The sequence below is a fragment of the Pantherophis guttatus genome, chromosome 10 (assembly GCF_059756535.1).
Source record: "Pantherophis guttatus breed Tessera chromosome 10, ASM5975653v1, whole genome shotgun sequence".
Taxonomy (NCBI): Eukaryota; Metazoa; Chordata; class Lepidosauria; order Squamata; family Colubridae; genus Pantherophis; species Pantherophis guttatus.
Genome location: NC_142072.1, coordinates 28456257 through 28468924, shown reverse-complemented (window position 1 = coordinate 28468924; position 12668 = coordinate 28456257). Strand labels below are relative to the sequence as shown.

Here is a 12668-nt window from a genome sequence, read left to right as displayed (position 1 = left end):
TGCTCTCTTGTCACTGGAAGCCTAGCTGAGATGGATGGGAAACTGGCCTGTGCAATGAGGAACCTTGTTAAATTTGAGGCTCAGGACCTGGCTTGGCAGATCTTATTTATTTATATTTATTTCTGGTATATGCCGCCCATCTCACTGTCAAATGACTTTGGATGCTGGAAGAGTGGCAGGAGGCTGTCTCGATGGGTCATCACTTGCTCACCCCTTTGCCCTTTATCTGGCAGCCATTTCCCCCTCCCTGGGTACAAGGAGGGTCTCTGCTTGCATCTCCTCCCCTGCCCAGCCAATCTCCTTTTCTGGGGGAGAGTGCACAGGCACCGGCTGCCTTTGCCTTCCCAAGGAGGGAAATGCCCACCGTTCCTCCCTTCCTAATCTCACTGTCGGACCTGCTGGCTGCAGAGATGGGCAGGGCTGAACAGGCCTGGGATGCCTCAGCCTCCTGCTGGTGACCAGGGGCCTCCAGGGCCTGGGCAGCGATGAGGGAAGGGCCATCTTGGGGTGGGGGGGCACTGCAGTGCAAAAGGGAACCCGGGTGCAAGAGGCCGGGAGAAGGGATCCTGTGGGTGTGGTATGAAGATGGGGCTCCTTTATTTGCCTTCCGGCAAGGAGAACCTGATCCTGCCTCCACGTGGCTCTTGGGCCTTTGCAGCCAGATGCTCCGTTCTGTTCTTGGGCACCACCCTGAGCTGTGCCCCACATGCTTTTTCTGGCGGGCATTGCCATGGAAACTGACACACCTCTTTGCGTCCCCTGCAGAGATCTCCTCGGTTCTTGCTGACCACCATGAATGGGCAGGTTTTCCTCTGTCTTTTTAATGCTGCCAGCCCCACAGTTGAGATTCCAGAGGGCCGGTTTGTGCCGTGGCTAAGGCGCTGAGCTAGAAACTCGGAGACCATGATTTTCATCCCTCTCTTAAGATGCAGATATTGGCAGGAGCTGCTCAGTTTTAAAGGTAACCTAGGCAACTGCCACATCTTTGGTTTGTGAGAGAGCAGGAGAAAAGAAAAGGGTGCCTCTGAGGATGTCCGGCCTGTAAGAGGGAAATTTTTCCAGAAGTAAAAAAGTGCCTCTGTTTTGTGTGTGTGTGTGTGTGTGTGTGTGTGTGTGCAGGAGAGTGATTTTCAAAGGTGTTTTTTGGGGGAGTATTACAAGAAGATAAGGATTAGGAAGCAAGGAGAAAAGACTTTTCACAAACTGGTAACCAACTGAAGAAGGGAAACAAGCATTTTGCTCTGATTTCTCCTTACTGGTAATAATTTAGCCACAATTATTTAGCAATAATTTTGATGATCTCTTTTGTTAGACTCACATTGTTAGAGTTCAGCTTCTTTTGCAGCCTAGAATGGCCCATGCAACGTTAACTTTCTGGATTCTGCATCAGTAAAACTGGTTACCGGGCTTTTGATCACCGCCTGATGCAGGAAATCAACTGATGGTCGCATAGATCTAGAAGCCTCCCACTTTTGTCCGGAACTGGCCAGAAAATGGATTGTAGGCAGTCAGGTTATTTATTCTGATCCATTCAGTAAAAATGCACAACCGAGAGATCTAAAATAAACATTTTTCTGGGACCCCTGCCCAGTGTTTCAGGAATGGGGAGGGGGCTGCAACTCAGTACTTTCTCTGGAAGCAGGCCAATGCCCTCCCTCAAAGAAAGAGGAGAGAGTAGGAAGTTGAGGGCGTTCCCTTCCCAGTTTGCCCAGCTTCTTCTCCATGAGCAGCCATTTTGTGACTGCACGCTTGAACAGCTTTGCCAAATTCCAGACGGGCCTCCCAGTCACGTCCCATCAAGTGGCATCAGGCGCCTGGACGTTTGTGCTGCGAGGGACTTACTGCAAAACCAGCCTCTCTGTGTGCCTGAAGAAGCCCCGAAAACTGGGATGAAGTTTCGGGCAGCGTCTCAGCCTCTGAAGGGAAACCCTGCAAAATGCCTTCTCGTGTGCAGGCATGCCTAGTTGGCTGATCATGTATGACCACAACCTGTCCCATCGTGCTCGGGCAGGAGTTCTTTTTGGACTGAGAAGAGAAGGAGGCGGCAGCAGCAGCAGCAAGAACCCCTACTTCAATTTGCAGCCCTTTGAAAACAGAATAGGTTTGGGCCGTGTGAGAGGAGGGGCCATCAACACCCCACCCCTGCTCAAGGCAGGGAGAAAAGATCATTGGCGGTCGGAGCAGGGACCGGCTGATCTTTAGAAAGCACCCTTCAGTCCTGGGAAGGGACCATGGGATGGGAGGGGGGCCCTTGGACTCCGCTCGCTTGGCCCTCAATTAAACACGAGCCGATGGACGTCCTCGCTGCCCCTCAGATTTCTCCAGGCTTTGGAGAGGCAACGATAGGCTTCAGTTCTTGAGTCATGTGGAAGGCCTCCTCAGCTGATGCCAGCGGCACCTGGAAATGGGTGAGGGTGCCTCTGAGAGCCCTACTGGGTAGAGCAGGCCAGGCAAGCAGAAGAGGTTGAGATTGGCTACAATAACCGAATCTTGTGACTCTCTGCTGCTCCTTCTGTCAGGCACAAGAAATCAGAAGGCAGGGTTAGGTCCAAAATGAGAACCGGTTTACTCCATGCTAAATCCGAACTAAATGGGTCAATGCAAATTGATGGTAGATAAGAGTCAGTGAGGGGGCTGAACTTGGATCTCTTGTGGGCAGGAAGGGACTCGAGGCTGATGATGTGCTTGACCCCTCCCTTGGGCTCCACCTGGTCATCTCCTACATCAGGGGTCCCCAAACCCCAGTCCTAGGCCGCTGCTGGTCCAAGGCCATTGGGAACCGGGCCATACAAACGGAGGGTGAGCATGTGAAACTCCATTTGCGCATGTGCTGGATTAGGTTGCATGCACACACACACACACACACACCGTTGCCACTGCAGGTCCTTGGAGTGGAAAGGTTAGGGACCGCTATCCTACATCTTCGCTCCCCACCCCCACCCCAGTGAATCAGGGAGGTGTTTGCTTGAGCTGCTTCTAAATATCATTTTCCCCTTAAAGTCTCTTTAAGGCCTCTTTTGCCTGGGTCAGGGTTCTTGCATGTTTCCATCAAATTCCTCTCCTTTCCTCTCTACCGTCCTGTTGGGCAGGGCCTTCAGGCAGATCCTGCTTCAGACTGGTGATTGGCAGAGGGTGACAACCAGACTGGACTCTGGGACAGAGGGGATGTTCCTCTGGGCCCAAAAGGCTGCTCTGCATCTGACTGGGAGCCAAAGATTTGGGGAAAGTGTAGACGGAAGCAGGTGGACAAGGAATGGGTCAAACCTTCCAGTCTAGGAAATAGCAGCCAAGGTGGACTGGACTGAAGTACTAGTACCGTTTTGACTCAAGACGTTCAAAGTTAAAGTGATCCAGAAAAAGGGACTTAGGACCCGGATTTGAAATTCTAACATCCAGGCCTCCTCTGCAGCCACGTGCATTTTGGGTGTTTGGCATCCGGCCCATGTTTATGTCTGTTTGCAGCGTCCTGTGATTACAAGATTGCAATTTACAATATTTTTTTCTGGAATCTGCCGCTCACCTCTTAGTTCCTGGCAAAAAACACCTCATAATGAACAATGGGTTTAGCTTTACAATCCCCACATTAGCTTAACAAGGTTGTAAAATTGGGCACATGATGACCTGCTTTGCAACCATCCTAACTTAAGACTGAAAGTATGGGCTCAAAGCCTCAATCAAGTAGTCATAAGTCAAGGACTACTTGTAAGTAACATCCAAAACCTGATTGATTCAAAACTGGCAAGTGAGAGAGAGGAGAAAATTGGGTACTAGAGTCATGTTGACTTCACAGGAAAGCAGAGTTGATCCAAAGCTGCTCTTGAATCTACTTGACCTCAGATTCTTTTGCTTTGAATTAATGGAGAACTAGCTGCTCTTATTCGTTCCTGCAATTGTTCTCATGTGCACAATGCTTTTTTGAGAGCCACCAGCCCACCACTCAGTGATTGGTAGCTCTCTGCACCCAAAGCCATCCCTGTCTGTATAAAATATTGGTAGATATGGAGAAACCAGCTTCCAAAGAGCATTTTTAGACTGGCAGCAAAGCTGACAACTGTGCTTCATTAAAAACAAGCCAAATGATATATATTAGCATTAGAATATTTCCTTAGATGCATGAATTAATTCTGAGAAAGTCTCCCTCACACCCAGACAAACTATACTGGCCGAGGAGCGAGAAAATGGAAATGCTAAAAAAAAAGAGGCAAAAAGATGGAGGCAAAATTATCTGTAGATAATAACCATAAACAACCACAGTAAAAGTAGGTCTGACATAGGCATTCTAGCATAGGCTTGCTCACACATGCATTGTGATAAGAAATATTTCTCTTCTCTCTCTTTCTCTTTCCCCCTCTCCCCCTCCCTCTCTCTACCAGGAGAAGCAGGATCAAACCTCCCAGAATCTTGCAGCTCAGCTATTTTACCTAAAAATTGGTTTTGCAAGCCTCGCCCTTCACTGTGATGTTGAAATGCCCCCCTCTGCAGTTTTTGGAAGGTACAGCCTCTGCCCACTGCCAGTGCCAGATAGCCTGGCATTTTAGCTCAGCCTTGCGAGGAGCGAGACTCCAGCCTAATGCCATGTTTGAAGGCTGCTGGTTAATCATTGTTCACAGTTGAATGGCTGCTCCTAGGCCTGAATGTGCTGACTCCCTGCTTAAATTTTAACAGTGTCCTGGCGCATTTCTTGGAGGCTTCTGGTAAAGGAGATGAGTAAGAGAGCAGCTTTTGTGGCATTAGAAGAAGGAGGAGGAAGAAGACCTGTTGTTTGCCTCATGCGTGTGACAGATATCACTGCCCTGCACGCTTCCCATCATCACTGGCAGTGCTCCTGGCACCGGTCTGGAGCCCAGATGGGTTGTAAATGTTTTCAGCGGGTGGAAAGCCTTAGGGGATGAACTGCTAGGCGGGGCTTCTCAACCTCACCAACTTTAAGATGTGTTGAACTTCAACTCCCAGAATTCATCGGTGCTGGCTGGGAGTTCTAGAACTTGAAGTCCACACATCTGAGGTTGAGAAGCTTTGTGCTAGGGGGTCCCTCCTCCTGGGAGTCTTTGCTCTCTGGCTCTCTGGCCTTTGTCGCCTTGAAATGAGTGCTCTGGCATTTTGCTCTCTCACACCCGGCAATCTCTGGACGCCAGACCAATTTGCCAAACGACCGGTCCAAAACATTTAAACTTTAGCTTCATTATTAGAGTTTCTCCTGAGCACTCTGGATGTTCTTCAAATAATTATTGGCAATATTTTGTTGAGAACCCCAGTTCAAAGTCATCAATTCTTCATTCAGGTTTTCTGAAGATTTAAATTCATAGCCATATGGGATGTTACAACTGGGAAAAGTGTAGTTTTGATAATACGTGGCAATGTCACCAGCCTATTGTTTCACACTTTAATAGTTTGTCTAGGATTGTGGTATTCTTCCCAAGCTGCAGAATTAGTCATTATTTCATGGTGACAATTTCTATCCCTATGATGATGATTATTATTTTTGAGCCTCGGAAGATAAATTGGTTACCATTCCAACTTCCTCTCTGTCTGTTTATATTGGGTTAGCTCTGCTTGCAGACATAATCTTCATTTTTTAAATATTGAGCTTCCAGCTATCCAGCTATTGTTTGAAGTTGTGTTGGGAAACCGCCAGCTAGGCTGAAAGAAGGGGTCAAGCGAGGGCCTGGTCTGGAGGCCTTGCACAGCCACAAGCAGCATAAGCTTGACCTGCCCCAGATCCATGAAGCCTTCTCTGGTTGTTCCCAGGGGAAGGCAAACACTGGGGAGATCATAGACCAGCAGTCACCAACTGGTGGTCTGTGGACCACTGGTTGTCCGCAGAAAAATTATTTGCATTTTTTATATTGCACTAAATCAGGGGTCCTCAAACTACGGCCCCCGGGCTGGATACGTGCAATGAACGTTTGTGTTGCTGCAGAGAGTCTCCCCCTTCGGGGTCTTTTTGTACAAGTCAGAGTGGGGAAGAAATTCCAACTTGGGGTCTGCTTCGGCCTCCTGGGACAGGGCTTTGGGTGAAGGCTGGAGGGAAGCGCCGCTGGTGGCAAAGAGCCGGAGAGCCTTGTTCCAGTGGGACTGCATCATGACCTGGAACTGGCTGACCATCTCAGTCCGCTGAGCCTCCAGGCACCATTATCTGGCCTTGCACTCATGCAGGTCTTCCCTCTGCCTGGAAAGCCTCTGCTCCTAGTCCTCAGTGAGGTGCTTCTGCTGAGCCTCCTTCTCGGTCAGATCCAATTTGAACTGAGCTGTTTTGCCAACTCTTTCTCGTATTGGCTGCTTAGCTCCAACAACTGCTTCCTGTTGGGGCCCTAAGGAGCCCGGGCGGGCAGGCGAGGAGTGGCTGGGAGGGGAGGGGTGAGTAGAGGCTGGCGAGGCGCCCCTTGATGTGAGTGACATCGAGTTCACCATGCCCACCCAGTCACATGACCACCTAGCCACGCCCACCCAACCGGTCATTAGGCAGATCATATTAGTGATCCGCAGGATTTAAAATTATGAATTTAGTGGTCCCTGAGGTCCGAAAGGTTGGGGAACCCTGCCCTAGACCATTTCAGACTCTTTCTGAAAGCCTCCAGGGATGGAGCACCCACAACCTCTGAAGATAAGCCTTCCATTGGTTGATTGCTCTCACTGTTAGGAAATCTGGTATGACTGTTCAGTTGTAGAATTAACAGAATGACAGAGTTGGAAGGGACCTTGGAGGTCTTCTAGTCCAACCCCCAAAATGAGCAGGAGACCCTATACCAGTGATGGCTAACCTTTTTGCTGTCGCGTGCCAAAAGCGGGAGGAGCGCGGGGAGGTCGCCCACGTGCGTGCCCACACCCATAGTTCAATGTGCCCTACCCCCGTGTCTCCCCCCCAGCTTTTAGCACATGATGGCACAGTGGGCCCGGTAGGCCCATTTTTCACCTTCCCCAGGCTCCAGAGGCTTTCTAGAAGCCTGGGGAGGGTGAAAACAGCCTCCCCCCCCGGAGGCCCTCCAGAGACTGGAAACAGCCCATTTCCCAACTTCCGGTGGGACTGGAAGGCCCCAAAATCAGCTGGCCAGCGCACGCATGTGTGCTGCAGCTGAGCTATGGCAATGCTCGCGTGCCCACTTATATGGCTCCGTAAGCCATATACGGCCCTATACCATTCTGGACCAATGCTTGTACAATCTGTTCTTGAAAACCTCCAGTGATGGAGTACCTGTAATTTCTGGAGGGAAGCTGTTCCAGCAACTGATTGTTCCCACTCTTTAAATAACTTTAAAGAAGCCCCGTGGAAGAGTTTGATTGTAAGCTCCATGTGCCCCCTCCCGCTTCTGGCAGTTCTGCCTTCTGAGCCTCAGTGATGTGAAGGAAGAAGATCCTGAGTGGGACTCCCACTCCAGGGGTTGCAGAGAAAGCAATTGGGACGGGGCTGTGAAGCGGAGGGGGGGGCTCGACTAGAGGGGAGACTTCACCTTCTTAATGGGAGCCAAACCTGAGGGCAGCCACTGAATAGGGAGACTTCACAGGCCCAACTTGGGTGCTTTGAAACGGCAAACAAGGGACCTTGGGGGGGGATTGATACTTTCTTTTATACCCCACTTCTCCAGGGTCCAGAGCAGCATGCCTGCCCCCCCCCCTCTCCCCACCCCACCCATCTATCTATCTATCTATCTATCTATCTATCTATCTATCTATCTATCTATCTATCTATCTATCTATCTATCATCTAATGTATCACATTTTGAAACTGCCAATTTCCCTCACAGAGGGACTCTGGGCAGGGTACCAATAAAATATTAAAACATAAGAACAGCTAGAAAATTTAAGAAGCGGCAAGGATGATTAAAAATCAATGTTAACGTTAATTAAAAGGCGGGAAGAGGCCTTTCAGGGTGCTAATCAGCCCCTTATATGGTGTTCCTCCCCTTTTTATTCCCACATCCCTGCAAGGCAAGGTAGGTTGGATCATGAGAGAGAGAGATTGAGGGTCTCTGAGGTTCAGTCCGGCCTCTAACTGTGCCAGAGCTCCCTGTCCAGCCAGAGCAAACACAGACCCAAGGAGTGTGTGGCTCCTTTTTTTTAGCAGCTTTGGAGAAGATAGGGAGGAAGATTTTCAGAAGGCATTTTGGATCCTATGTGTAGATTTTCCTCTCCCTTCCTGACCCAAACATTCCTTGTCTCGTGGTGGACCTGGCATCCCCTCACCTGAGTCCCCTTGTCCTGGGTTTGCTGTAGGCACGTTTTGTTTTCCTTGATAGCTCAGACCCTGCCGTGGCTCCAAGCCAGGAGAGTTTTGTGACACCCTGGAATTGGACGAGGGTGTGAGAGTTTGGGCAGTGGCATATGCGTGGCCTGATGGCTTTTCCTTGAGATGACACTTGTGGGTAAAGGAGGCGGCATGGCAACCACGCTTCCCGGGAGAAGCACGTGGCGGTGCTGGTGCGTGTTGTTGCTCTGGAGGCTTTTAAAGAGCAGCCTTCCACAGCCTCGCACCTGCAGGTTTGTTGGATTGCAATTCTTTGGCTTCTCAGAAGCAGAGCTCAAAGGTCAACTAAGATGATGGATATTGTAGTTGAACAGATCAGCTGGCCGGGAAGGATGTGTCAGCTTAGTGTTTCTCAACCTGGGGGGCTTTAAGATATGTGGATTTCTCCGGCTGGCAAATTCTTGGAGTTTATTTATTTATTTATAACACAGCCAACAGGGGTGAAATCTTCTGCGGGTTGCCACTGGTTTGCTGCCGGCGCATGCGCAGTGTGCACCAAACGCATGCTGCACACGCATGTGCACTGCTCGCCAAACACGCTGTGTATGTGCAGTGCGCACCAAATGTGCACTTCATGCTGAAAAAGGAGCCTTTTGAAGGTAAGTAGAATAGCGAGTGGGGAGAGGGAACAGCTATGCTGTGCAATTTAGATTTGCTAGAAAGCAAAATTTCCTGCTTTCTAGCCTATGTAAATTGTGCAGCACAGCTGATCGTCAAAAATACCAGTTCGGACAAAGTGGTAGCCATTTTTTTACTACCGGTTCACCTGAACCGGTGCGAACCGGTAGCATTTCACCCCTGATAGCCACCTGTCTTGCAACCAATCCTAAGCAGTTCCCAATCAAAAGTAAAAACAACATAAAAATCATAACAAAACTATAAAAATAAGCACATTAAAAACCTGGCACCGAGTCGGGGGCTGCCACGGAAAAGGCCAGAGTAAGGCTGGAGCCCTTCTGCCACCTGCCAGATGGCATGGCTGACCTGCCTGGTGCCATTCTTTCTAAGGGCCTGATGAATATTCAGATGGGGGGCAATGAATGGGGCAAGAGGAAGATGGCTGCCATGCATTTTTCAGGGGCCGAGCATTTCAGGTGGTGTTTTCCCCCCCCAAAAGGCAACTGGACTTTCTTGGTGTTTTGCTTGTCATCCAAGAAGCTTGTTCAGTTCTAACTGACTGTCAGGGAATGGAAAAATTTACATCTGTTAACACTCTGAGGGTCGTTGAGGCCATTTGGGCGTTTATCTGTATCCTCAGTCACCTGAATCATTCCATTCCCTGACAGTCAGTTAAAACTGAACAAGCTTCTTGGATGAGAAGTGAAACATTTTCAAGGAAAGAAAGCAAGAAAGTCCAGTTGCCATTTGGAAAAAGCACCTTTGGGACAACTATGAGCTTGATGATTGAGACTCTTCATAGCCATTGAGCATTCCAGTTCTTAATTGCTGGTGGATGGAGACCCATTTGCTGAAAGACTTATGGTGTGTGAGCTTTTTGATTGTGTAAGAAGCCATTAGAATAACCTGGGCAACTCTAAGATGTCAGCATGACTGGCTGGGGAATTCTGGGAGTTGGTCCACATGTCTTAAAGTGCACCTGCAGGGGGAATCAAAGAAGGCAAGATGGCAGCATCAGCTGTGCACTTTAAACCCTCACTTTCCTTCTCCCCCCTCCCAAAGTTCTCTGGGCCTTGTCCTAGGCAGGGTTCGCACAGCCTGCCTGATTGGCATGAAATTTCAGGGTAGGGAAAGCCAGTTCTTCTTTGGGCCAGTTCTTCTCCCTCAGCCCAGCCTACCTCGCAGGGTTCTTGTGGGGAATGAACCAAAGAGGGAGTCCTTTTTATGAGGTCCGGTACCCCTGAATGAAAGATACAAATCAACTAAATATTTTGCTGCTATATTCTGCCAGACTAGCATTAAGTAGCAGCAGCAGCCTTAGGGCCCTTCCCTGGACATTGGTGTTGCAGACCCCGCTGTCCAGAGGTGGCTCCCCCAAACCACATCCATTCTCCCATGTCCCCTTTTCTGTAGCCAGATGTGACTCAAATCAGTAGGGGAACAAGATGAGCCATTTCCAATGTTGCAGTTTTATCCAATCCAGCCACAGAACTGCCCTGTCAGAGCTACACACTGGTGCTGCCCACCATGGCCCTCCCCTACCCCAAGGTTAGATAACACCCCAAATGTCCTGTAAAATCCCATATGCAGATCAATGATTTATGTGGGGTAGCCATCTTCCTCGGAGATCAGTCTCAGACTGTGTCTTTGGACAGATTCGTAGAACAAGGCTCGGCAAAACCGAGATGAGAATGTTATGGGAACCTGGCCATCACATTAAATCCTCAGTACATGATCAGAACTTTTATTTCTAAGCAAGGCAGTTGTGAATCTGCTTGATTTTCATAATCTTTATTGCCACGGTTGTTAAGTGAATCAGTACAGTTGTTAAGTGAATAATTGGTCCTTAAATAAATCCGGCTCCCCCCCTTAATGGGGAGGAGTTGACTTGCTTATCAGAAGTCAACAATGAAAATCACAAATGGCCTCGAATTATAATAAAGATTTGTTTTTGTTTATTTGTCTCAGAAGCATCACAATTAAAATGAGGCATACTATATAACACAAAATATAAAAACACAAGATTAAAATATGTACAGATTAAACAGATCTTTCCCAGAAATAATAAAGTCGGGATATAAATAAACTAATACCGGTAGGTGCCAGTTGCCAAGCATCCATGTTTTGACCACATGAACCCCAGGGATGCTGCAGTAGCCATACATGCAGGGGGGGCCTGGTGGCCACTCACTTTTCTCAGTACCACCCCAGTAATCTTGAACAATGCTAGATGAGCAGTTGTAGGTCGAGGACTATCTGTATTGGGACAAAGCCTTCAGGTGAAGAGAGGCCGTTCCGGTTTCTGGGTAGGTTTCAGCCTGTTGCGCGGACTCGGCCACCGGCTGCCTGGCGGCCCCAGACCTTCCCACGGGCAGGGCAGGATCCGGCGGGGGGGGGCAGCAGCTCATCGTACAATATCGGCCTTTATACTAATCAAGCGGCTCTTAATTAATACGGACTTTTTGTTTTGCGGTGTCCCCCAACCGAGTAGGCCGATTCCTTCAGCCGCCCAGCGCCTGGCTTTCCCAGAGTAGAGAGAAGCGGAGGCCAGAGGAGCAGGTTGGGCTAAAGCAACCGCCCGGAGCGGGGGACGCGCTGCTATACAAGCGCGCCTCCGTCGCCCGCCCGCCCCGGCAAGTGGAAGGTTGCAGCGCAGCCACAGCGCTCCGCGGGCGCCGACGCCGGGTAGGGATGCGGGCGGCGGGGCTGCGCGCGAAGGCCCTCCCCTCGCTGTCCCGGCGCTGACCTCGAGGACGGCGACCCCCCCCGGAGGCTGGCCCCTCCTCCTGCTCAGGGAGGGCGGCGGCGGCGGCGAGGGGAGCGAGAGAAGGACGCGAGCCGTGGCGGCGGGATGGTGGTCTTGCTCGGGAGGAACCTCCCTTCGCTGCTGGCGCTCTTCAAGAAGAAGGGTGAGGCTCCGCCGCCGCCTCCCGCCGCTCTCCAGGGCAGCAGCAGGCTGGGCAATGGGGGGGGGACGGGTTCTGGGATGGCTTCCCCCCCCCAAACCCGCAGGAAGGCCCGGGGAGCCGTTGTGCCCCTCCTGGCCGCCGCCCCATCCGCCCTCGCCTTGCGCCGCCCAGCCCAGCCGTCCTCGCCGCTCGCCCCATTGTTGCCCGGCGGCATCCCTGGCGCGGAGGCCTCGGGCGGCGGGCGGGGGGCTTTCCTCCCCGCCTTCGCTTCTCCGCCACGGCCCGGCCTTCCCCGCTCGCTGGAGGCGAGGAGGAGTCGGGCCTTTTTCGCACTTGGGGGGAGGGGGAGCCCCATTTGCCCCCCCCTTCTCCCTCTTCGTCCGGGAGGCCGCGCGGCTCCTGCGCTCTCTGGCCCCTGCGAGCCGCGGAAGCGAGCCCGGGCAGGCGCTGGAACCTGGGCGTGGGCTGGAGGTGGGTGCCGATCTCCGGAAGGGCAGCCCGAAGGTAGAAGCTCCGGCGGCTCTGAGGCTGCCCAGCATCTTCCTCGCTCCGTGACGGTCGGTGAACTGGAAGCGGCCAAACGCCAGGCGGGATTTTGCCAGGCATCTCGGGCGGCTCTGGCCCAGGAGGAGCTGCCCGGGCTGCCGTGGCCGACCTCAATTCTCAGCCTTCCCTTGCCGTCTTTGCTACCCGGGGAAGGCCAGACATCTTGAGGCTTCCCTGGAGGAGACTGACCTGGATAGATGTAAACTCTCTTTCCAGTTAAGCTGGATTCCCGGTGATTTTGTGGATACAGAAACATAGTTTGCTTGGCAACCGTAGATTGAACGACAGCGACAGGGGTTTCCCATGGCTGCCCTGTGGGATGTTTTTTAACTCTGCAGTCGGGGGAATTTTGG

The 12668-nt window shown here is 51.2% G+C and overlaps 1 protein-coding gene across 10 annotated transcripts in view; it reads left to right on the top strand.

Annotated features, from left to right (window-relative positions):
* Positions 1-12668, top strand: part of NHSL3 (NHS like 3) — a 63130-nt gene that overhangs the window by 22701 nt on the left and 27761 nt on the right. For 2 of the 10 annotated variants that reach the window (XM_087876759.1, XM_087876758.1), the window contains exon 1: positions 11832-12240. The exons of 4 other annotated variants lie outside the window; for them this stretch is intronic. In XM_087876759.1, the coding sequence (XP_087732885.1) occupies positions 11847-12240 (394 nt within the window). In that variant the 5' untranslated portion in view covers positions 11832-11846. Of the gene's footprint in view, positions 1-765; positions 962-4373; positions 4493-11468; positions 11770-11831; positions 12241-12668 lie in introns of those variants that run through there. 4 more of the 10 variants (XM_087876761.1, XM_034413217.3, XM_034413218.3 and 1 more) reach the window with 4 other exon arrangements.